The 26510-nt window shown below is 38.4% G+C and overlaps 3 protein-coding genes across 3 annotated transcripts in view; 2 read left to right on the forward strand and 1 right to left on the reverse strand.

Annotated features, from left to right (window-relative positions):
- The window catches only part of LOC122659964 (outer envelope pore protein 16-4, chloroplastic), a 34021-nt gene extending 22842 nt beyond the window's left edge, over nt 1-11179 (forward strand). The window contains exon 7 of the transcript XR_006332589.1: nt 11168-11179. The gene's annotated coding sequence lies outside the window, so the exon portion shown is untranslated. The remainder of the gene's footprint in view (nt 1-11167) is intronic.
- On the reverse strand, nt 2258-4880 carry LOC122659963 (UDP-glucuronic acid decarboxylase 4-like). Its single transcript, XM_043855127.1, has 4 exons — nt 4054-4880; nt 3793-3956; nt 3634-3708; nt 2258-2633 (listed from the first exon to the last, which is right to left on the reverse strand). Exons 1-4 carry the CDS (start codon nt 4826-4828, stop codon nt 2319-2321), a joined length of 1329 nt encoding a protein of 442 aa, XP_043711062.1. The 5' UTR covers nt 4829-4880; the 3' UTR covers nt 2258-2318.
- Nucleotides 11180-21063: 9884 nt separating the features above from the next.
- Nucleotides 21064-26378, forward strand: LOC122659600 (pectinesterase inhibitor 6-like). Its single transcript, XM_043854699.1, has 4 exons — nt 21064-21221; nt 23113-23191; nt 23296-23512; nt 25756-26378. Exons 1-4 carry the CDS (start codon nt 21064-21066, stop codon nt 26376-26378), a joined length of 1077 nt encoding a protein of 358 aa, XP_043710634.1.
- The last annotated feature ends 132 nt before the right edge of the window (nt 26379-26510 follow it).

The raw sequence follows: 26510 nt of genomic DNA on the forward strand, positions 1-26510 counted from the left end.
TTTGATGGACCATTCTGCCCCTGGATAAGGTAAAATGACCAAAATGATCTTACCTGAAAAAAATAAAAAAACTGCAACTCATCTTCCCCAAATCATTTAGGGTAAACGGTTTGATTTGGGGAAGATGAGTTCTTCAATCAAAAATCAAATTGATTCCTCCTTTCGTTTCGCCTTCGTTGGGTTACCAAATCCATCAATTTCAAAACTTTACGGTAAAAAGTCGGGTGATGGAAAAAAATATATACCAAAACGAGAATCCAGGAGATACAGAACAAGGCTTCCAACAAATCAAACAGTAAGCGAAAAAAAGACGTAAACCCATACTTATTCGTCTGCTCTATTTCCAATCAAGCAGAAATGGAACGTCGAAGCCTTGTGATTCATCAATTGAAGCGTCAGAAAACCTAAAACACGAAAACTCATACTCCCTTTCAAATTGAAAGTGAAATTATGCAATCAATGCGTCAAACCAGAGGTCTCACGTATCTGCAAATTCAATATTCATCATTTATTCTTCTACTCTATTTCCAATCAACCACAATACAAATGTTGAATTAAGAATAAGGTTTTCTGACCGGTTTCCGTCGAAGATTCTGCAGTTTTCCAGTTGTCAGAGACGTGAAGGAAAAGCCACACCGAGTGAGATGCAGATTGCAGAGGATTTGCCGATGTGGAGGGCGATGTAACTTGGAAGCATAGGGTGACTGTTTCAAAATCTAATCTCCACGATTCGTTTGACCAACGGATCGATTGCCGTGTTCTTGGTTTTCTTGAATTAGACCTTTCCTGCTACCACCTCCTTGCTCCCATCCTACATGTACAGTCTAAGTTAAATCACTTCCATTCGTGATTTCCATTCTTGATTTCTGATTCAAGAACTCATCTTCTTAAAATCTTAAACAATTTGGGGAAGATGAGTTGTAGGTTTTTTTCTGTCTAATGGCAGGGGCTATAGTAATACTTAATTTGAAAAGTAGGGGTGTACATGAAATTAATAAAAATTTAGAAAGATAATTGTAAATTTAACCATTTTCAAGAGAACATTTGGAAATAACCCTAAAATAAAAAGGGGAAATCTTCCAAGTGTGGATGTTTGGATGGCCTGTTTTTGGCATTTTCCCTTGGGCGGTCAAGTGATGATCCGTCATGCTAATGACACCTGATAGTTCCATGGACTTCCCCGAATTGAAAAACATTTTTAGAACCATTGCAATATACTTAGGATCTAGTGCTTTGAGTTTGCTTTGTGATCTAGTTTATCAAGTCGAAGGTTTTAACAGTGCAACACACAATAGAGATGTAAACGGATCGAATTAAGTCAGATAGTAACATTATCATATTTGTATCCGTTTATATTCGGACAGATTTGGATAATATCCTATCGATTTTTGGACGGATTCAAATAGTAATTTTTTGAATACTGATTCTCCTAAATGTATATGAACGTTGATCGAATAACTATCCATTGACATCTTTACCGCTTTTATGATGAGGATTAGGGTTGAGACTTGAGAGTTCAACAACTACCCTTTCTTCTACTTTTTTAAATCTTTGATTTTTTCACATAGATATGTGATTCCATGTATCACATTGCATAAAACAATATATATATAAACCAATAGAAAATATAGAAAAAAAATCACATTATCTTAACTTATAAAATAAAAAAAATAAGATAAAAAAAAAATCCAATAAAGTAACTTAAAAGGGCAGAAGGATATAGAGATATATTTCAAATATTTTATTACCATCGGATTACTAAACGAATCGGATAAGAGGATTATCATATTTGTATCCGATTAGTTTCGGACGAATTCGGAATCTCCTAAACGCATAAGAACGCGGATCGAATACGGATTTTTGAATATTCATTTACATCTCTATCTTCGCCTTTCACCATTACATATCTAAGTAATGATCTATCTGGATTGAACTAGTATCAAAATTTAGAATCAAATTCAATAATATGGCATTCTTTTTTTCTTTTTCTTTTTCAACTATCCTCGCAGGAAAATTTGGCCAATTGGCACTCTTGGAAGTATGCCAACTATGATGATGATATATAAAAAAAAATATACCCAGGAAAAAAATTACAGAATAATGAACGAAAGATTAAGGAAAATAAATGTTATAAAAGAACATCTAGAAAATTAGGACAGGGTGAAATAGAAGAAGATTCAAAGTGAAAAACTGATGCTGTTGCTGCTACTACCACTGCTTCTAGTCTAGTTTAAGCCAGAGAGATAGAGAGAGTCTTAAAAGCTATGAGCAAGAGGTGTCGATGATGCTCATGGTGATAATAGTGAAGAAGATGATGATCAAGCGGACATGTTGTTGCTGGTGTCCTCCTTGTGGTCGCCGAAGATGCGCTGACGGAAGTCGGAGACCATGAGTGGGAGACCCTTGCGGAGAGGGATGTTGGGCTCCCAGCCCAAAAGCTCCTTTGCTCTGGAGATGTCAGGTTTCCTCTTGTGTGGGTCATCCTCGGTGTTGGGCCTGAACTCAATCTTAGCATTTGGGTCTATGGTCTCCTGCACCACCTGTGCCAGCTCCAGCATTGTGAACTCCCCTGGGTTACCTAGATTGAATGGACCCACATGTTCCCCTTCCATCAGCCTCATCAACCCCTCCACCTGTTCTCATCAAACCAAACACCACAAAAATCAACAAATACCCACATCGTCACACCACTAATAATACAATTTTTTTTTTCCTTTTTCCTTTTAACCCCAAAAGAACTAAGACCTTACCACCAAACCAAGGGTGGCACCTCAATTACTAATATAAGTTTGGAAATTGAGACTGCTTTATACATACAAAGGATCTGACCCTCTCTGATTAGGATTGGAGAATAAAAGTCCCCACCATCACCTGTCTTTCCAAACAACAGGAGAAAAGGCGCCTCCCCCAAGTCTCACCTGACCAACTCTTCCCCCCAACGTCCCTATTCTAAGCAGCCTCCACTTTGGAAGGAATCAACTTTTGGTTTTTTGAAATTTAGAACTGTTTGGATGTTGACTTCTCATTGTACACCCTTCCCCCTGTCTCTCCAGCGTACCAGTGAGTGCAGTGAACAATTTGGTTTTTGTTGTTTTTTTAAGATCATAACACCTTATCAATCAGGTTTCGATCTGGGACCTGGTTTTCCTGCAGTCATGGCGGGAGCTGGAGGATCCAGCCCAGCCAAAACGGGGGGAATTTGGTCATTTCGTAGGGTGAGGCCCACCTGTGAAATGATCCAAACACCCCTGTTTTGGTTGGATCCTCCGGACCCAGCTCCGCCACGATTGGAGGAGAGATTTGACCCACTCAATACATTCTATCGATTAAAAACTAAAAATTCTTTTCCATTGATAAATTCAATTTGAACTAAATTTTCCTTCACTCACGGCGAACTTCCTTTGTTTCAATGCAGGGCTCGAGATTGCTAAGATGGGACTAGGGTCTTTTAGATCCCTAATTATAAGGGGAGTAATATGATGGTGGGGAAACTCCTCAACAGCCACAGCCACAGCCACAGCCACATGTGGAGGAAAGCTGTCCCCAATTAAAAGGAAATTTAGTAATTTACAAAGAAATAATAATGGAGATAATAATGAGAGGAATAGAAGAGGTTATTGTGATGTTACTCACCAGATCGGACACGTATTGGAAACTCCTGGTTTGCTTCCCGTCGCCGTACACCGTCATTGGCTCCTTCCTCAGTGCCTGCTTGCATCCGTCACAATCAATAACAAACAATACGAAATTTTGAGAGAGAGAGAGAGAGAGAGAGAGAAGCCAGTTACCCACCTGAGCAACAAAATTACTGACGACACGACCATCGTCGATGCACATACGAGGACCGTAGGTGTTGAAGATACGAGCAATCCTGACCTCAACCCCTGCTCCTCTGTGGTAATCCATCGTCAATGTCTCTGCTGTTCTTTTCCCCTCATCGTAACAGCTCCGTACACCTATTGTTGTTGTTATTGTTCCACAGTGTTAAATTAATCTCTTTCAAGTAAGGATTAGAAAGAGAGAGAGATAGATATGGAGAGACATGAGACGTACCAATGGGATTAACGTTTCCCCAGTAAGTCTCAACCTGAGGATGTTGCAGAGGATCACCGTAAACCTCACTGGTGCTGGTGAGGAGGAAGCGGGCACCGACCCTCTTGGCGAGCCCAAGCATGTTGAGGGTTCCCACCACATTCGTCTTGATGGTTTTGACAGGGTTGAATTTGTAATGAACAGGGGAAGCAGGGCAAGCCAGGTGATAGATCTGATCTACCTCCAGAAGCAGTGGCTCCACCACATCATGCCGTATAAGCTCGAATCTTGGGTTCCCAAAATGGTGCATTAGGTTCTCCTTCCTTCCAGTGAAGAAATTGTCCACCACGATCACGCTATCTCCTCGATTGATCAACCGGTCCACCAGGTGACTCCCAACGAACCCTGCTCCACCCGTCACCACGATCCTCAGCCCCTTCCTTTTCAGCCCTAGCGGTACCTTCCCTCCCGAATTCACCATCCCAAAAGCCCCTTTCTGTTCGTAAGCCACCCTGTGTGAAGCCAACCCGTTCGATCCCGATCCCGATCCCGTCGGGAAATAAACATCATGGATCGGCTCATACTTGTGGCCGAATTGCGATTGGTTTGAGGATGGCAGCAGCGTGAAGAAGAGAGTTGCGATTGCGATACCAACGAGAACGAACACCAGGCGCTGCTCCCGAAGCATGTACCTGATTGGGCGAATCACCGATAGCCATGGCTTCGGCTGCTTCGGCAAGTAGACATAAGCCTCAGGTTGGCTCTCGTGTCCTCTAAATATCAACTCCGAACTCATCTCTCTCTACTTCTTCTTCTCCTCCTCCTGGTTCTTTCTTCAACAATTTCTTCTGAAAGGAAAAAAGGGAAGAAATTTGAAGGGTTTCTGTAGAAGATCGAAAGAAGAGGAACCCAGAAACTGATCTGAAAGAGGAAGATACAGATCCCCAGAACCCTTTTATGAGGAAAGAGGGATCTGGGGGGAGTTCAGATGAACTGAACCTACAGGCACATCAGGCCTATTGCAGAAAATTTCGCCGGAAAATCGGTTTACCGCTGCGTGGCGAATGCTTCCTTCTTCTCTTTTTGGCATTTAAACCTGTAGAAACCTTCTTCTTAAATAGTAACCTGGGTTTATACTGAATTGACCGGAATACCCTCATTTATAAATAAATAAGGGCATCGGTGTCCATGTTCCTAATTTCAAGTTCCAACTTTACCAAAAAAAAAAAAAAAAAAAAAGTTTCAAGTTCCAACCTTGTTGGGCCGAAATGACAGGGCAATGTTTCCTTCGTTGGGTACTCTGTGTTTCCATGGGTATTTTGGTAACTGACACCTGACAGCTTCCTCTTAACGAAACAGCAGTTACCTTACAGATAAAAATAAATAAATAATACCAATTAAGAATAAAAAATTAAGGCCAAGTTGTCCAAGTCCCAAATGGCAAGGATCCATGATGGTGCTCTTTTGAACCGGTCCAACCAATATCAGATGTAAATTATAAACTCGATCATATTTTGTATTATTGGTGAAGCCTCATTTCAACTTAAAATTCAAAAAGTATTTGTAATTCTCCTTAATTCTGTATTTTTGGGGGTTAGGGTTTTTCTATATTATTTACACAAGATGCCAAATATAGGGGGATTAGGATTTATATTATGATCATCGAAATAGTGGAACTCAATTTATTGCTCGACCATAAACATAACCCACCTTGAGTGAATCACTTAAATTTGTGTTTTATGCGTGTGTGATCTTCTTCTATGGTTTTCTTTTGCAAATTATTGTTCTGCTACGTTGTTAAATATTAACATATCAATACTTAGAACTATGGCTTAACCAAAGTGAAAGGGTCCATCCATGCTTGGCTAGGTTTCTTGTTAGCCCAATTATAGCACAAGTTTAATGGCTCTTTATGATGCAACGTGGAAAGGCCAAAGATAGAAATGACACTAGAGTCTATTACAATTACATGGTATTTTTATAATTTTGAGAAAAAGATCCCTAAGACGCCAGAGTGGGCATTCCTTTTCATGTTCTCTTACATAATAAGTTGTGGGATCCACACTAACATTTTCGTTCCATTAATTTGTTTTTAGTATCTCTCATCAGAGTTGTTTTTCACTCTAGTGTCGTGGGCAATCTCTGCCCTACAATTTTATTCAACTTAATAATTCTACAACTCTTCAAAATATGTATTAGGTTAAAATTTGATATGAGATGGTTGTAATGTCCTTTAAAAACCAATATTATCTGTCCACATTTATTGTGTGGCATTAGAACATGAGTATTGATTCGACAATGAGAATGAAATCATGAAATATCAATAGTCCTTGTTACAGGTAGTTTTTTCCATATTTTGTATTTTAAAAAAAAAGAAATTAATAATTGAGGATTTATTCACAATGTTTTGGATACAGTCTCTAAGGACTTATTAGCCCATTTATCAGTTTTCAAAATAAAAGATTCCAATCATATGGTTTATATGGATAATTTTGTACATAGATGATAATCAGTCATTTTTTACCATGAATATAGTGTATGTAATATTAAATTAAGGGAAAAAGAATGCTGCTCGATCACGCATCTCTACGCCGAGGCACAGCTGCACAGGGGTGGCAAAATGACGATCCCACCCTCATGTTGGATGTCTGGGTCCTAGCTAGGCATGCATTCACATTAAATTAATCAATGAAAAGGAAAGGATATTTTGGTCTATGGGAAAATCACAATGACATTAAGAGATAATTAAAACTCTTTCCTAGTTAACTTGGGAATATTATGGGTTATGTGACTGTGGGCCTGTGGCCCTTAAAGGATTAGTTATATTAACATTTAATGTTTAGGACATCATTAACACTAAAAGAGGACATAACTAATGAGGGATTTTCTGAGGACATCCTCTAATTAATGTGCCAATTAAATGCAACCTTACTCTTTTATTCTTTAGTGGAACATTTTTTCGTAGTGAGGTTAAATCCTATCATTTCAAATGTGTACTCGAAATTATACAAAGACAATGATAGTATTTGAAAATGACATAATAACAAGTCAATTTAAATTATGGGAGAAAGAACGCCACCTGGTCGTGCCCTGACATAGGAGCACACGAAATAATCGCCACATCATTAGTCATTTCCGGGGTTTCAGGGGGTGTGACGATCATTTTGAGTGTTCCTGTGTCAGGGCGTAGAGGCAGCATACACTGTGTGACCGGATGACGTTCTCTTTCTGTTAAATTATTTTGAAATCCATTTTTTACTTTTAACAAACTTTTACAAATAAACCAAACAACAATTAAGTAAAGTCATTAGAACCAAGTGCCGAATAGTGAATAGTGTAGCTCATTATTGTACGAGCAAGGCTGGATCCTTGAATGGAAATGGGGCCAATGGGGGCAAATGGAGCCTGGCCCCGTTGTGCTGTGTCCATGAACCATGGCTACAAAAAGTACATACTACAGTTGGTGTCCCTTGTCTATTAACATAACGTAGATATACACACTCCAAGAGTGAGTCCTAGCCTGGGCCAAGAGTGTCGTGGCAATTGGTTATATTGATTAGTATAGTAATGGGATCTAGTTCTCCTACTTGAATTTAGCTCGTTGTCAGGGAGCCCAGCACGCCCAGGGTGTTGCCAGCCATTGAGCTATGCCGTACACATCCCTAGGTGTGTGCCGAGATGTGGGTAGCACAGCTCAACCGTTGGATGCCCCCTAGGCGCTGAGCTCTTTAGAGACGATCCTAATCCCTTCTACTTCACCTGGGAAAAGTAAAGTGCTCATAGTTAAATATAAGGAAGAAGGTTTCCCACAACATCTGTGTAAGAAAGAATCAACACACTACACCAATTAGGGTTTGGAGAATATTATCATTCTTATGGGGTTCACATGATCAAAATATGAGAGAGTGTTAGTGTGGGCCCTACTATGTATTTATATATTGATACCTTCTTTTAAATGAATTTGGTTCCTCTGCATGTACATGTAGGTGCACATACATGTGAGAGGCAACCATCTGTCTTATTTTTACCATTTACAAGGAGAGGAGGGGTATTTATGGAAACAAAATAAACATATGATTGGTTCTGAGATGTACGTTCACCTGCACATACGTGTAGATGATCCATGTTACTTTTAAATTGCCTTTTGTCTTATTTCGAAAAATGTTTTTGAGATTAGCATAAGGATTTTCAATAATAAGCTGAAAGTGAGGTGTCATTATCAGACACATTTTTCTAGCATCCTATAAAATGACATTAGAGGGCGGGCCTTGCTGATGCAATGTTAAGGTTGCTCCATTGTGACCAAATGGTCATGGGTTCGAGTCTGAAAACAGTCTCTTGGCAAAAGCAACGGTAAGGTTGCGTACATTATTACCCTCCCTAGACCCCGCAATGGCAAGAACCTCATGCATTGGGTACGTCTTTTACTATGAAATGACATTATTATCTTCATTTAAAAAAATGTGTAATGCCATAAAGGAAAAAAATTAAGATTACAATCTATTTAACACATTGAGGGATGTCAATAAAAAAATTTCATTAAAAAATATCTTCTAAATTTGAAATGCTAGGACCACACACCAAATAATGTGAAGATGCAATTCACCAAGTAATGACATTGTGACAACATGCAATTCACCTCTGGGCTGGGATGGTGGGATTTCACACCCACAGACCCACTTGATACCAAGCTCCTCTTTCCTCCATTATGCTTCTCCTTTGGTCTACACATGTACAACAATTGAGTGCAACACGTGTACCGAGATTTGTATATTTCAACCTTAGTAAGTTTTATATTACATGTCAAATATCGACTTAATTGAAGTTTATCAAGTGATAAAATAAAGTTTTCAAAAATCTAAGGACCATCAAGAAGGTGACTATCAAGAATATGCATGATAATACATGAAAGGGCATATGATTGAGTTTAAGAATAGAATTTTGTAAGTGACTAATCTAATTCAACTCTAAATGTCTAATGGTTAAAATTGCTATATCACCATTTATATAGCACAATTAGGAGGGTTACCCATAGATTCTCTGTGGAAAGACTAAATATTCACCCTCATCAAGACTTTTTAACAATGCTATGTTTTTATGGAGAAAATTTTCCTTGACCACACGTACAACAATCAATGGCCAAAAATATCTGCCTGTATTTATGAATGGTTGAAAAATACGTCATCCCCCCCCCCACCCCCACATTATTACACGATACCCTGTAGGCATCATCTGAACCCCTCAATCCCTTGATTGTGGGTAAAGGGTAAGTCGGTCTTATATTTATTGGGGGATAAACCTATACACTAAAGTTGTATATTGACATTGGATATCCAAATTTTTATCCTCTCTTGTTAAAGCACGGTGCTGTAATGCATCGTGCGACACTACAGAGGCCATGTGGCACGGTGCATTACAGCACTGTGCTGTACCAGGAGAAGATAACGATTCTAGATATCCTATAGAGAAAATCGTCTCTCTAGATTGATATCAAAGTGAGGTCACAAATATTAATGATGAGAGAGGAGAGAGAATGTGTGAATAGGTGTTGCGTATACATTGTTTTTTCTATTTTATTTCTCTCACCGCGTAAGATTTTCTTAAGGCCCAACCAGGCATGTTTCACCATATTAACCTAGGTTCTTTATTGTGATATTATATAGGATTAATAATTATGGATCGACTATTTACCAAAATATTTTTTTTATTATTGATTGAGGTTATAAAGTTTCATTGTCTGATACTCTGATAGGATGGAACTCCATATTTAGGGTCGACCTTCTTAGTTCGTACAATAGTAGTTGATGAGAAAATTTCTCCAATTATTATCTAATAAAATACCATCTAGAACTACTTATGCTTGATAGGTATCAATTATGTACTCTTTTTAAATTTCCCCTTATTTTTTTTAAAGATGAACCCAAGGTATAAGAAATTACAACATATTAATGCATTTAAGAATAAATAAAGTAGTATTAGAAGAATAAATAAACAATTACAAAATGTTTAATCATTAATTAATTAAAAAGAAAAATTAGTAAAGCATGTCCATGTGTACCATAACACTGCATTATGTGGATAAATTATTTAGCTAATTACTCGTCAAGATGTGACACTTCTCTGAGGAAAGTGCAACTCCTGACACATACATATTTTAGTTTAGGCAAAAGTTTTCCTAGACCAGTCAACTTCGAGAGTTTTTCTAAGCTGGCCACCTATTTCCACCATGTCAATGCGTGATCTAGCAATGTCAACATTGGATATCGAAGGAATGGTTTAGAATTAGATTGACTATTTTTTTAATTTTTAGACTCAAATTCAATCAAATACCCCATATATTTCCAAAAGAATATCTATCGCATATCACTGTTCATGTGAGGAGGTGATATATCATAAATGTCTCTCTCCCTTTTATCAGATTCCAAAAAGAGTTCCCTTATTGGTCTGAAACTGCAATTGGGCAGTATGGTCTATTTATTTCCAATCACTTGCATTTGTCTAACAATACCCAATAGGTCCTTAACTTGTCACAACCCTCCAACATATCAAAATATCTTCATGGAATGGGACCCAAGGTCTATAAAACCAAGTAAACATCATTATTTTGGAACATATTTAAGCCCAAGGGTTTCTACCCCAACAATGTGGAAAACCATTCCCACTCAGTTTTGGCCTGAAGTGTCTCTAATGGGACCAGACTCTATAAACATGCTGTCCGTATCATTACCTAGTTAGAGGTGAAATTATAAACCAATTTAATTTTTTTAAGTATTAATATAGTGTTTTAAAAATACTTAAAAAATTAAATTAAATTTGTTTAAAAAAATTTAATCATTTAAGTGGTATATGATTAATTAGAATATTGAGATGAACCACCAAATTTGACATTTAACTTACCTTGTTAGAATGTCAAAATTACTATCCATGTGATAGAACAATCTGTCCTAGAGGAATAACTCTCAAACTTAGATAAAATTAATAGAAATAAATAATTTTAAAATTAGGTATGTAATATGTTTATGAGTTTTCATTTTTCTCTTATATCATTTTCGTGGGTACCAATAAAATATCTTCGTCCTCCTATTTGTCTCTCTTCTCTTACCCAACTTTTTTTTTTTTTCATTTTATTTTGCAGTACAAATATAGAGGTAATAGTAATACTTCTTTGTGGGAAGTGAAAATATCATTTTAAAAAAAATAAAGGGATGGATAGAGTTACTTTGACTTTTTGATCACTTTGAAAACATTTGTTAGTACTTAAATTTTGTGGGTTTTGTCCATTTAATTACGTGTTAATTTTCAGTTTAATTTAGTAATTTCACAAGATAGGATACTGCAATAACAATTATTTGAAAGAAAAAAAAAAAAGAATTGTTGAAAAAGGGTTAAAAGAAAAATGGGTAAAACCCTCTATACATGATGAATTGTCTCCTTAAAATGAGATAGGCCACAAACATTTGTTAGTACTGAAATTTTGCCGGCAATGCAGTTGTAAGGACTTTTACATAAGATGCATTGTAGTCTGCAGGTGGCAAATTTTGTTCTTTATGCTATTATGTCGCAGCACAGGCTGCGCTAGGCTCATGGGGGTGGGCGCAATGACCACCCTACCACCCTGCACAGGCTGCCCATGTGCCTGGGCACAACCTGCACTGCGGCACAGAGAACATTCTCCCTTAATAATAATAGGGTAAAACATTTCTACTTGGTCTCATGGTTCTACACTAACGTTTGGGGCAATAGGGGAGCACGCCAGGGTATCTACCCAAGGGGTAGAGGCATCTCTCACAGTGCCCTGTGAGAGGTCATAGGAAACATCACCAAGTACAGATCTTTTACCCTAATAAAAAGGTTTCATCTAAAAAGACGAAGGGAAATTATTTTATGACCTGCTAAGGGAGGGTATGTTAGCACCTTCTCTCCATCTCTCTCATCCTCACATGAAATGACCTCCGTTCTGTCCAATGTTTTGAAAATTAGAATTGGATAGGTTGATGTTGTCAATCCCAATTCTAGGCGCTTCAGAGCAGCCGATTCTAGGGTTTTTCGGGATTGAATCATTGGGTTTCAAATCCAAGGGGCCAGTTTTTGGATTTCCAGGACTAATTCCAAGTTCAAATTGGAATCAACAGATACCGATTCGATCCATGATTCCAAGTTTAAAATCCTTAGTTTCATTGCATCTCATTGGTACGTTCCTCTATATCATTTGTTCAATGAACCCTCTCTCAAAGCTAAATTATAAATGGGAGGGGATCCCTCCCAGACTGCATGACCCTTGTACCAATACGGGAGTCAATGAGAATGTGTGCAAGGACATCCAACATGGTTAGGATTTTTCATTTCATTAGGAATGGGGCAATTATTTCATCCTTCCATTGTTTGTGCACAGGCTCCACACAGCCTTGGCAGCCTTCTTTTCCCATTATAAATTAACCCCCTTCCATAAAAATAAAAATAAAAATAAAACTAAATTATAAATCCATATTATTTTAGAGAAAACTTCCTTGTCTACATGCAAATATGCAATTCAAGTGATTGAATGGATGTAGGTACTGCACTTGCAGAGCATATACAACAAAAGTGAAAAATCTTGTTGGTTAAGAAGAGTGAGAGAATATTAAGAGGGTAGCTTGTTACAATCAATAAATTGATCAAACTATAGTTAGGAGTTTGGACTAGTTGTGCTTTAATTTTTATTTATTTGGGGAAGGTTCTATCTGAAACCGAAAAAAAATTTAAAAAGCATCCGCAAAGGGTGGCAAGCAAGTCAAAACTCAAAAATTAAAGAGAGTGGCTTTACTGGAAGTATAAGATTTTAATAATTATATGATCTCTTAGGTATCAATCAATTACATTGTCTGGTTCTGCTTGGAAGATTTGAAACGCTTTTTAACTATATCAGACTGATCGAGACTTGATGATCATTTCTAATTTGTTTTTATTTTTATTTTTATTGAGGAGGAAATAGTAGAGAGAAGTGTCCAAGACGAAATCGTTTTTATTAGCTTCATGGAAACGACAGCCCCTGTGCTTATGAAGCCATCTCTCTCTCTCTATCGACCCAAAAAAAAAAACTCTCTCTCTCTCTAAAGATATTTTAAAGCAATTTGGATCTTCTACTGCCAAGCTGTTCAGTAGGACCGTGTTGCTCAGATACGGTGTTGCATGCAATGTTCGCCTTACCTTTGCCCAAATGCCTTGCCCGAGTGGGGGTAAGGCAGTCATTGTACGCAGCATCGTGTCTGGGCAGCGTAGTCCTGCCGGGCAGCTCGGTAGTGTGGGTGAATCCCAACTCACTTAATGCAGGCTGGTGGCCGGTTGAAGTAGGGGTGTCAACCGGTTGGGTTCGGATGGTTTCGATTGGGTTTAATCGATTTTCAGCAATTTAAGGCCTTAAATAGGTAATCAACCTCATAAGCCAGGGCATAGACACATTTCTTTTTAGTCAGTAAACATGCTAATTGACTAATCGGGCCATGAACGGTTTTTGAACAGGCTATAATATGGCTAAATGGGCTTAAAAAGACTAATTGGGCTGTAAATGGTCAGCTATATCTAACGTTCACAGTATTCAATCGGTCCCTATCGGATGACTATCGGGACGACTACCTTGCACTCTATTCTTAATTAGTAGTTGTTTGAGCTTGACATGTTTAAGTAATTGGTTGGGTTCGTCTTGAGCTTCAACTGATCGATTAAGATTGGGTCTATCAATGCTGGACAAAATTTGACACCCCGAGGTTGCAGGTTTCAAAAATCGAGATCAAATTGATTAGATCAATCAATTTGGATTAGAATTGGCCAAGGCTGATCCTGATTCTGATTCTGGCCTAATACAGCTTAGGCAATCCTCTTCCAAAACAAGGGTTAAGGCATATTCTTATAGATGCATCATCGATCAGGCCAGAACCAATCTGGATCTCGATTCTAGGTTTTTAAACTCTGGCCCGTTCTAATACACCACTCCAAACTAAGAAAGGGAATTGATTTGGATGCTAATCCAATGAACATTAAACATTGGTGGGTGAAACTAAATAAGGTAACAACCAGGAGATTTGAATTCGAGACTTTCCAATGACCATGGACATGAAACGCACCACAATTCACCAACTGCACTAGGCAGCTGTTGCTAACATATGATTAGTTGGTGGTGAGAAATGCTAACCTCACGAATCTGTGATTCTATGAGGAAGTTTTTATGCCAAGGAACCTTCCACCAGGCATTCATCTTCGTGGGTGAGGTTTGGAGAGAGAGGGTTAATAAAGAAAGAAAGAAACAAAGAAAAATTAGACTTTTGGGTCTGAATGAAGCGACGTTGACGCTTCACCCTACACGTGCCAACACAACACTCAAAAGAGTATCTTTTAGTCCCCACTGTTTCCCACTTTAGACAGTTCATACTTCTCAAGCCACTCAAGCCATTCACCGACAGTGGAATGGTTTTGAGGTGCTTCATGGGGGGAAAAGGATTCTCTCCAAGTGTGGCGAAATGACCATCCCACCTTTGATTTTGCTGTTGTTTAAAAGGGACTGGACGATCCAGCTCCCGCCACTGTTGGATAGGAGTCAGGTCTTTCATGGGAAAGCTATTTTCCTACTTGAACGGTCGAACCCACAACAGTTGGCTCACAATGGAGCAACATTATCGTTGCACCGATGAACCCGCAACTGTTGGCTCACAATGGAGCAATATTATCGTTGCACCGATGTCATCCCTTTATTCATAAAAAAAAAAAATAGGGAAGTAGTTTTCTGTCCGGGAGTGTTGGCATAGTGTCTATCTCTCTCCTCCTTAAAATAAGGGGGTAGAGGTGTCTTTTCACATGTGGAGGAGAGAGATAGACTCATGAGAGTGCTAGTATAGGCCATACTCCCGGACAAAAACCTTTTTCCCAAAAAAAAATTAGTCAAATTAAGGGTAAAATCATCCGATACGACTGATTTGCATTGATATCATCAACCGAGATTAATATAGATCCCGATACCCATTGTTAAAATCGTGAATTATTTTTGTGAGCAATGGATACTAAGTGCGATCTTGTTTAAGGTCTCAGCTTGACATAAAGGGTGACAAAATGTTACCATGGTAACATGACGGTTCAGGTTAGAGATGTTAATCCACCGTTTGGTAGAGTTTTAGTCAGGCTGAATCGGTTTTGGGGTGAGAAAGGATGAATTTGAAATCAAACCAATAAGAGAATGTTTGATTTCGGTTCGATTTGAATTCAGTTTATTTCAGTTTTCTTTTATCGGGTTGTTATCAATTTGATATCAAATTTGGTCCGCTTTACGTTGGATTTGCCATGTATATATACATAATTATGGGGGGACAATATGTTCTTTTAATGGTTTTTGGATTGTTATCAATGTCTTATTGGTTTGAATTCTATTTGGCTCTGATTATCCATGTTTGGTGTAATTTTCAACTGATCGGATGCAATCTGATTTTCAACCGGTTTCATACTAAAACAAACCAAAGACGACCGAATAAAGAATCAATTCAGTTTAGTTTTGCCTTTTTCAGTGGATTTTGATGGGTTCAACCAATTCAATTTAGGGTTTGACACCCCTAGTTCAAGTACCATCCCCTAAGACTATAGACTTAGGGAGGCTGGATCAGGTTCGTATGAGAACCATTCTCATACACTTAAGGGCGCGCAAATGGAATCCAAGACAGTGTAGGTGTACAAAAATGGTTCTCATACGAGAACTTGATCCAAACTCGAAAGATATAATCCATAAAAAAAAGATAAGGGAAAGAGAACGTTTCCTGATCACGTTTTCCTGTACTCGAACACAAGTAAGTGAAATGACTATCATACCCCTCCTATTGAATGCTTCTGTGTGCCCCTCATTGGCCCCCCACTAGGGCAATAGCCACACAAAAGGGTAACAAACCTTTCCCAAAAGATTATTGTAAATGAAACATGCCATGCCTTTCCCATCAGTTCCCCAATAAAAATAGGTGAATCATATTATTGTCATTCGTTTGTTTGTTTGTTAAGATGATACTTGTAATTACTCCTAACAACCACAGAGGGATTCATGATTCATCAGGTGTAACTAACTTATTAGCTTAAATATTTTCTCTGTTTTTTTCTGTTTCAACCGTTTTGTTTTCGAACATTTTAATAAAATTAAATAAAACTAGACATTTCGTATCTCCTTTAAAAAAAAAATGAGATATAATTAATAATGGCACGAGAATCATGCATCTGATTTAAATAATAGCCAAATCACCTCTTTGTGTTAATTGGCATCAAACCTGTCTTACCATGGAACAATCTTAAGTGTCTTAAGGACCCCCTAAAAAAAATCATAATTTGAAGAATAGAATCTTATATTTAAGAGAATCGAGTTTCCTTTCATCCATGATTAAAAAACAAACTACATTAGGTAAAGTTAAGGTGAAAGTGTAATGATGATATAAGACTTCAATTTTAAGGTCACACAATTTGGATCCTCTACTGTCGAGTTGCCCGGCAGCACCCTATTGCCAAGACACAACAAGATGGTAAATGATCACCTTACCCTCACTTGGGCAAGGCGCTTGGGCAGGGGTAAGGCGGTCATTCCTCACCTTACTGTGTCTTGGCAGTAGGGTCCTGATGGGCAGCTCGGCAATAAAAGATCAGGGTCCAAGGTCACATCACTTTTATGAATGCAGGAAAACCTAATCATGTTTAATAATTAGATAAGTTAATTGTTAATCCATGAAAGTGTCTTACAAATTGTTCCTTTCTCTTGTTGTTAAGGTAGTGTTTTGTTGGATACAAAATGAAACATCGTTTACACCGACAATAATCGTGTAACTAACCAAAAGATTTATTAAAAATAGTAATTAAATATTTCAACTAAATTGTGAAGTTTTTTAATTCAATAGGTTTAGAGAACTCTAGATTGGCACAAAAATCTGTCACGTGGTAGATTGGAAAGAGTTAAAATTTTGTGAATCAGTGGTTGGTGGTCGGTGGACCTCAGGGTCCCCTACTTTTATGTTAAGTTTCACCCAAAACATAGTTGACATAGTGACAAAAATAAAATTTGAAAATCTAGTAGAAAAATGAAACTTTTCTAAAAAAAAAAGGACGGCTAAAATTACAAGGAAATATGTCAATATATAAGTCTGTATAGGGTGTAAATAAGTTTGAATATGTTAATACAATGAGAGGATATTTATCTGAAATTTAACATGTGCCTAATGTAGATTATTTTCTAGATATTCATATTGCCATATCACCCTTCCATGGGGCAAAATTGCAAAATATGGTGTTAATCTAAAAATACTCTATAGTCTTGCCAAACTAGAATAAGTATTACAAGAGAAATAGGATGTGGAAAAGAGAGAAAATATTATTTTACTTTTTTGGAAAGAAAGAAAAAGAAAAGAAATTAATTCAATAAAAATTGAAAAGTTGGAGAGAAAAAAAAAAAACATAAATTAATTATTGTTTGCATCATGATTTTGTCGTTTTATGTTTTTTTTTTCCCTCTTACCATTCAAACAAAGAAAAATTATCAATGGTTGTATGCAATTTCAAAGTTGACTCCTAAAGAGTAAGAAATTGGAAATGACCATAATTTCCCTTCGTTTCTTTTCTAAATGCCTATTTAGTATGATTTATAGGGATGGAGGGGGGAGTCAAAACCCATATATCACCCAAGTTTTGATATAAGTAGGGGTGCAAGTTCGCCCGAACTTGCCCTGAGTCCGAACAGGGTCTGGGCTGAGATACCTAACCCTGAGGGCGGTCAGGGCTGAAAATTGCTGACCCTGTATCAGGGTTGGGTTGGATTAGGGTTGAGGCCTCGGGTTGAGCCCACAGAAAATGCACTTTAGATACCTGATACCCTCTCTGCTTCTACTGCTCTTCTTCTCCTTCTTCTTGTTGCCACAGCCACAACCATTATCGAAATCATGACTACAACCCACATCCGAGGTAAATCAGTCACCGTACGGAGGTTGGACCATGATGAAGCTTCACCAGAGCTTCGTGACCGTTCGCCAATCATGTTCATGGCTGGAATCAACTCTCGTAGGGATTGAAATCGAAAATGTTGTTGTGGGCATCGGTGCTATTGACTAATATAACAAACTGTAATAAACCTTTTGATTAAATCAAAAATCCTAAACCAAAACCAAAAAAAATCAGGCTAGTCGGAAACGAAATATGGCTGGAGGATCATCCATCAAGAAAACCCTAAACCTTATATTTTTCAAAAGCCCAAGAAGCAAGAACTCCAACTTCCCCAATCCACTTCAAATCCCATGAATTCGATCACTCTCTTGTCTGGAATATTTTGCACGGAGCCCATAACTCTGAGTATGCTCTGCAATTCTTCAGATGGGTCATTAAAGACTGGTTACTGCCATGATCGATTGACCCACCTAAAGATGATTAAAATCTTGGGCCAAACTCGGAACCTCAACCATGCGAGGTGGCATTCTCTTTGACATGCCCAAGATGGGTGTTGAATGAGATAAAGAGTTTTTCATTATTCTAATTAGTAGTTGTGGAGAAGCTGTGATTGCTCAGTTGGCCTTCTAATGACATACTAAAAACTTCAACATTATTTTTTGTGAACAACTGTGTGTTGTTGCAGGTTAGATTGAACCCTTTTCTATAACACTTTTGATCTCCAAAACCAAATGGGTAGGGAACTGAGATGTTGCCACATTTATCTTGGCAACTTGCAAGAGCGATTGATGAATCGAAAGCAGATGTTGTAGCTAGCCATACAACGATGAGGAGGAGCTCGTAAAGTACCACAACATGACCCATGGCTTAGTTCTTCATTCTTATGATTTTTCTCTGGTTACCTAGTATCTATATTTTTGAGTCGGTTTCAATACAAGAAGAGCAACTTCTTGATCTGTAAGCAATAGTTACAGGGATTTCTTCACCAAATAGGGAAAAAGGGATTTTCGGGTTTTTTTTTTTTTTGTTGGGGGTTTCACCGGTATCTGAGGCCAAGGTTATGACCGTCGGACCTTGTCGTTCGCCATGTCTGAGCTTGGCCGCCGACCTCTGGTTTGGTCACCGTAAGAGACTGTTGTGGTGGTTTTCTCCATTTTTGGTTTAGCTATTTGGGGAAGAATTGGATATTCCCTCTCGGATTCGTTGTTTTAAAAAAAAAGTAAGACCTCACATATATTTTTAGGGTTTTTAGATAAGGGTAAAAAAATAACTTTATATGATCAAGCTGGGTAGTTAAGGGATTTAAAAATATTTAACTAACTGACATCATGACTTAATAGTATAAAATTAACGGTAGGGACTAATTTGTCAAATTGGGGCCTAAATCAAGGGTGATTTGAGTATTTTTAAAAATTAGGGGGTGATTTGAATTTTGTTTGAAAATCATGGGACGACGTGTAATTTACCCTACTTGTTTTTAGGAGTTTTTGTGCACAATTGGTTGCAAATGCCTAATCTGATGCAGCAGTGAATATTAAAGTAAATCTCTAGAGCACTTAATGGAAAACTTTCTAAATCTAATTTTAAGAAATAACACAGCAACAAATAAACTACAAAGCCAAAGCCCAGAGCAAAAAGAAGATGCAAGAAAGGAGAACAATGGACTCCGGCGCCAGAGGTACATAGAAACTATCAATAATAGGCTCCAAAGGTATTGTGAAACTAAAATGCTAGCATTAGGTTGCACAAAGACTAATAAAGATGGACATGTATCAATTATAATATCTGAAGTTAAACGTGTATACAAGTATATGAACGAAGACCCGAATTGATTTACCCTTCAAACTATAACCCTCATCTAAAAACTTTTAGTAATAGGAAAACCGGTTCTAAACATTTCCCAAAATTGATTTTCCTTTGTAAAAAAACACTGCACACTGCTAGCATAGCATGACTGATTGTCCCGCACAAGGCTACCCAGCATGATTGCACTGCCACATACAAAGTTGGGCTATGCGCCATGCCGGTCGTAGTCATCACCACCTAGAGGCAGACCCCGATAACAATTACTAACCTTGACTTAGCCTCTCTGACCCTTCAGACATATCAGGTGCTCCGTTTACCCAACACTTAAAACCCTGTTGGTAAAGATCGTAGCATAGAAAATAAAGTCCTAACTGCAGTTATATTACATGCTTTCTAACATGCCGAAAGATAACCTGACCTTTTTTATTTCCATTCCTTTTTTGTGATAGTAAAAGGATAAAGGATATCATCAGATCAGATGGACAGAGACAATGACACGGTTCGTTTCCCGACACCACCCAAGCCCCCATTTGGCTACGATTCCAACAACTCCAAACAATGCAGCATTTCAATGAAGCGATTGCCAATAGGGCCACTATTTCACCGGCATAACAACCAAATTCTTTTCCCTTCCAATCTGAGACACGCCAGGATTAGTTCCAAGAAGAGAAACTTCTCACCCAAAACTCATTAACAGCAAAAGAAAAGCTCCTGCAGAACTAGCAACAGCAGCAACAGTGGAGTGGAAAAGGCTTACTCACCTCTTTCGAGGTGAAGATAAGATCCACTAGACAACAAACTACAAATCCACAAACATAACTATATGAACAGAAGAAGATGGATGGATAAAATAAACAAAAAAAAGAAAGACAGAGATAGAGAACGAACAGTTGTGAGGAAGATGAACAAAACCATCCGAAGGGATTTTGAAAAGTGGGTTCGGCCTGGATTCAGATCCTCTACTGCCTAGATGAGTCCTGCCATCGTCGTGCCATCTGCGGTGAGAGTGACATGTGGAGATTCCTTGATCTAACGGTGAGAGGACATTATGAATTTTTTTTTTTTACTTCAGCTATAATTTTTAAAAAATCTAGGTTTACAATTGCAGTTTTTCTGTGAATTGATTCACCAGAGCTATCTGGAAATGTTTAATGTACAGAATGTGGCCCATTAAGTAGTTGGATTGCATTCAGGCTTGTGTTTCAGTAAAGTTCTTTTAATGGTTTCTTCAGATTTTACAAAATCTTTCTTAAGTCAATCAAAATTCTGACACTCGTATTATACTAGTTGCATTTGATCTTCATGGGGTTGCAGCAGCGCCCTTTCACGGAGAGGAGAGATGGAAGCAGAGCAGGAGGGGAGACTGAGAAGAAGAAGACGATGGATCGGTTTCACACTCGACTTAGGGTTGGTTGCAGCGGCGCCCTTTCACGGAGAGGAGATATGGAAGCAGAGCAGAGGTGAGATCGAGAGGAAGAAGACGATTCCATTCTCGACTTAGGGTTTTGTCTTGGGATTCAAGATCGATTCGGTCCTTTTGATCTGTTCGAACCGGTCTGTGTTGGTTTGGTAGGAGAACCCATCCTTTTAAAGGCAATTTAAACCTCCCCGTTAGATCGTGGAAACTCCATGTGTCTCTCTCACTGACGATGGCAGGACGATGGCAGGACATCATCTAGGCAGTAGAGGATCTAAATCCTTCCATCCACATTAACGATCTATGTGAACCCCTACCATTAAATATCGACGCTCCAATTGTAAGCCATTTTGGCGTTCCCCAACCGTTGATGTTTCTCCCAAGTACGCAATTCTCCTTTTTTTCTACATGTTATCCCCAACCCGAAGGCCCAACCCACCTTTCTAAATCCCTTCGGATTGCTTTCTTCGTCTTCCTCTAAACTGTTCTTTCTCTATCTCTGTCTTTTTTTTCTTTTTTTCTTTTTTATTTTTATCCATCTATCTTCTGTTCTGTAGTTATGTTTGTGGATTTGTAGTTTGTTGTCTGGTGGATCTTATCTTCACCACGAAAGAGGTGAGCAAGACTTTTCCACTCCACTGTTGCTGTTGTTGATAGTTCTGCAGGTGCTTTTCTTTTGCTGTTAATGAGTTTTGGATGAGAAGATTTTCTTCTTGGATCTCTGGCGTGTCTCAGATTGGAAGCGAAAAGAATTTGGTTGTTATACCGATGATGTAGTAATCTTTCTGTCGAGGTAGAGCTTTGTTTTTTTGGGTATCATAAACCCATATTTTGAAGCAAAAAATGAGAGCCGTATTGCCAATCGCTTCATTGAACATGTTCCACATTCCGTTTGGAGAATCATAGTCAAATGGGGGTTTGGGTGGTGTCGGAAACGTACTAGTAAAGTGAAGTTAAAAAGCAGGTGCTTGTATTCTCAACCCAATTTGGATTGGTGGAAGCCCAACTGCTGTGGGAAAATACGAAAAGTGCTTGAAACAGCAATATAAGTTTTCTCTCCTTCCAAAAACTTCATCAACCTCAACAGACGCATACCTTCCACCATCACAAAGCTCAAAATCCTCAACACACTCCTACGAACAATCTCTCTGGTCAATCCCTTTTTTACTCGGCTAACCATGTACTTGTGTTTCTTGTCCCCATTCTTTATGTTTAAAAATCGTATTGTTGAAAAGAATTTGGTTGCACTCAACTTAAATCTATAGTAAAGCCTTCTCTATACAAGTGATATATGCATTGAAACAACCCCTCCACAAGGGCATGCCAAGATTAGAATCAAGGCATTCCATCTCTGTTTATGAATAAATGGAAACAAGAAAAGAGACTCTGTTGAAGCTTGTAAGGATTGATTTCAATTCATTGCAGTCAATTCACAGGCAGGAGCTAAGCAAAGATGGATTCAATTCATTGCAGTCAATTACATCTCTGTTTATGAAGAAATGGGCATCCTTATTATCTTTTTCCCTTTTTTTTTTTTGTGTGGTTTGATACATGTATCTTTCTATGTATATATTTATTATGAGCATTAGTCATGTTCATATACCCTATTAATGCAGATGGTGGAAAGAATTGGACTTTGCAACTAAGCTCCCTTATGCTAGAGACCGAACTCGTGGAATGCTATTTTTGTATATGCTTTTACTCAAGTGTAAACTAGTGTTCAATATAAGTTGAGAAAATGGCCATAGTGGTAATGAAATCAAATCCGTTAGCTCCATGTTGGTGTCAATGTCTAAGAATGTAAAGGAATCTCCTGGAAACTCATCCATGTACTTTGAATTACAGAGCTTCTCAGAGAGAACCCAAAAGGTGTTTAAATAAGGAGTAGGGGAGTGTGTGAGAGCAATTTGTATTTGTTTTTTTTTTTTTTATAGATTACATACACACTTGAAGTTGAGAAAAATTGGGCGATTGCAAGGAGGGCATGTGGGTTCTGTTCCTAATAGAGCCCCTGTAATTGTTTAAAATTTGCTGTCAAATGGGTAGCTTCCAACTCTCAATTATGTGGTCAATATTTCATCCCACAGTCATGATATTTGGTCCCTGTAACTTCACAGGCCGTTCAAGCTCCAACTGGTCCACCTACCCAAGCAAGCAGTGGAAACTTGTATGGGCAGTCAGTATTGACAGCACCAGTCGCCTCACAAGTAGCACTTCAAGCTCCGTTTGGAGCATCTGTTCAAGCTCTATTAATGAATCAGAATTGCAGACCTCTTGATTTTGACATTGTTGCCTACAGTGTAAGAGTGGTGTTTACAGTTCATATACAAAGAAGTATATGCTTATTGGGTGTTTATATGTTTTGACCAGATTAAAGCATATGTAAAAGGTGAACCACCATCAGAGCAGCTTCTTCTATGTAATCACATCCTGGAATCAATAAACATTAAAGCTCTAGAATTTCAGGTTTTTCTTTTTTTTTATTTATTTATTGTTTTCCCCCTTCTAAAGCTATTCTGGAATTACCAACTCTCCCAATCCCAATCATTTGCTGTGCCATATTTCCACAAGTTTTGAGATTCATCCAAAAGCTACATAAGTGAGCTGATCCTTAACAAACATATCCTTGTGAATCATTTGATCCACCATAATGAGTCCCAACTCATAAGGACTTGGTTCCAGAGCTCCAACTGTCCACACTAAATAGCCTATTTCCTCCCAACCTCTGCATGTTTGGGTGAGGCCTTCTTGGGAGAGGAAACTTAAGATGGCTCATAAAGAGCCAACCCTGCATTATAAGCATGTAAATCAATCCTGCGTAATCAATATGTCCTCATCTGCAATCAATGCAAGGAGAAGCTACTCAGTCTAAAATGCAACACAAGGAGAAGCTACCCAGTTGACATAATTTACCAATTTTTTGACAAATATTACAGGACAGTCCATTACCATTTGCATGGTAAACCATTATACCTAAATTGTGACTGCTCAACAAGTCTTGATGGACTCGAACCATCATTTCCTGGGAAAAAAACCCAGGTGCTCTTCTTTTTTGAGCTAAAGACTCGCTTACCTCCATAAAACATGTTAGATTAAATATAACTAGTCATAGGTTTTTCTTTTCCTATAGGAATTAAATAAAACATTAAAAATACCAAAGGATGGACGCAAAGGGTAACTCAAATCTGGCTAACTAAGCAATTCAAACATGTAATAATAACCCAACTGAGGCAAAGGAAGAGTTTAGATGTAAAATAGGGAATAAGAAAGGCATACTGAATAGGACTAATATATGATCTTCAGAATAAAGCAGTGATCTAAGGCTCAGATTAAGACTAATTAGCAATTATCTGTCATCATGGTTGGCTGGTGGTTGGACTTAATTATCTCTATTAATTAAGCTCCGTAAGGTGACAAGGATAATTATCCAGACTTGACAATGCTCAAGACTTATATGCAATGGTGTTGTCACTCTGTTCCAGCAAAGATTAATTTCATAATTTATTCCATTAGTTCCAACTGAATGCATTAATGGCAGAAGAGTATAGATCTCTGAACCCTTATTGCAGGGGCAACTTACACCCTTCAATTGAACATAAACCATAAACATAGTTATGCCGGTCAATAAGGCACAGTATCAATACGGTGCCACTTGTCACACTCTCAGGGTGGAAATAATAGGAAATAACCGATCATGAGGAATAGGATTTCCTGATCACTCTCTTTCTCTCTCACACATACACACATGTTTTGGTAACATTGCCATATCCATCCCAACATCCTTATTTCAGCCGCAATAATTCTATGTATATGCGGTTTCTTGACAGCCCAAAGCATGAATGTTCTTATTAAATCTTATGGGAAAAAGAACGCTATTTGGTCTTGTGTGGCATGCGGTCTACATCAGACAAATGGCCGTGCAAAATAACTGTTGAGTCTTCAGGGATTTTCGCATTTTAATGGGGGGCACGGCGATCATTTTACATAACCCTACGTCTGGACTCAGGGTTTACGCGCCGCACCGTGCCACACACGACCAAAGTAGCGTACTTTCTCCCAAATCTTATTTACAAAAAAAAATGGAAGAAGAAATTGATTTAAAATGAATGAAGTTTCAAAGCAGATAGAATAGAATAAAAAGCACTTGATACATAACAGATTGTAACAACTATCACATAATCTGACAGCTCTCTCTGGCTCTGTCTCTGTCTCTGTCTCTCTCTCACTCTCACACACACAGTCTCTCGGATGTTCTGAAGTTCTGTCTGAAGTCTGAACTTCACGAGGTACTCACCTGCCCATTCACATCTTATGTAACATATCATATCCTGACCCTCACCTATTTATTCCAATCCCCCACTCTCCTCTCCAAAATTAATTTCCTTCTCTTTATTACGGTCACCACTCTCTTGCCTCTGTAGAACCTCACCTGCAAATTAAAAAAAAAGCCACCGTTTCTGAGCTACCCCAAACTCCAAACCCTTTAATATATATAGTCAACACAATAGAAGCTCTTTCCAACTGCAAGGAAGAATCAGAACCAATTATGTCTCTTTCCTTCCTTCCACACTTCTTAGTTTCTTTACTCTTCGCGTTCCATCTGAACGGCTGTGACTTGTTCACTTACGCTCACGTACGTGAACATTCCCTGCACTCGCAAGCCATAGCTCGGTCCAATAGATGCGGAGATGACTATGTCAAAGAAGCATGTAATGCGACTCGCTACAAAGATCTCTGCATCAATTCACTCTCACCCTTTTCTAACTCGGCGAAAAGAGACTCCCATAGATGGGCACGAGCTGCTGTATCAGTCACAGTGGGTGAGGCTAAGAGGGTTACTCAGTACTTGATCAACCAGAAGCAAAATAGGATTTTAAGAGGGAAGCAGCGAATGGCTCTCTTAGATTGCATCGAATGCTTCCATGACTCGCTGGATAACCTTTACAAATCGCTTGGAGAACTAAGGAGCTTGAAGTTTAGTACATTTGATAGGCAGATGGAGAACGTTGAGACATGGGTGAGTGCTGCCTTGACTGGTGAGGATACGTGCTTGGATGGCTTCAATGGTGGTAATAAAGGGAGGGAAGTGAAATCTCTCATCTGTAATAGGGTTTTGAATGTCACTTACATGACAAGTAATGCATTGGCTTTAGTGGTCAATCTCGCATCAGCTGGTGAAGGGAACTTTACCGGTCCATAGAATTAGATGATATGTAAGCGTCACCATTGCAAAAACCTCTTAATGAATCGTTGTATGTATGGGATATATAAGCTTGATTTTCCTACTCCTTTTTATCGGATGATACTTTATAATTTCCGGATCCAGATCTTC

Source organism: Telopea speciosissima, chromosome 4, assembly GCF_018873765.1.
Source record: "Telopea speciosissima isolate NSW1024214 ecotype Mountain lineage chromosome 4, Tspe_v1, whole genome shotgun sequence".
Lineage (NCBI taxonomy): Eukaryota > Viridiplantae > Streptophyta > Magnoliopsida > Proteales > Proteaceae > Telopea > Telopea speciosissima.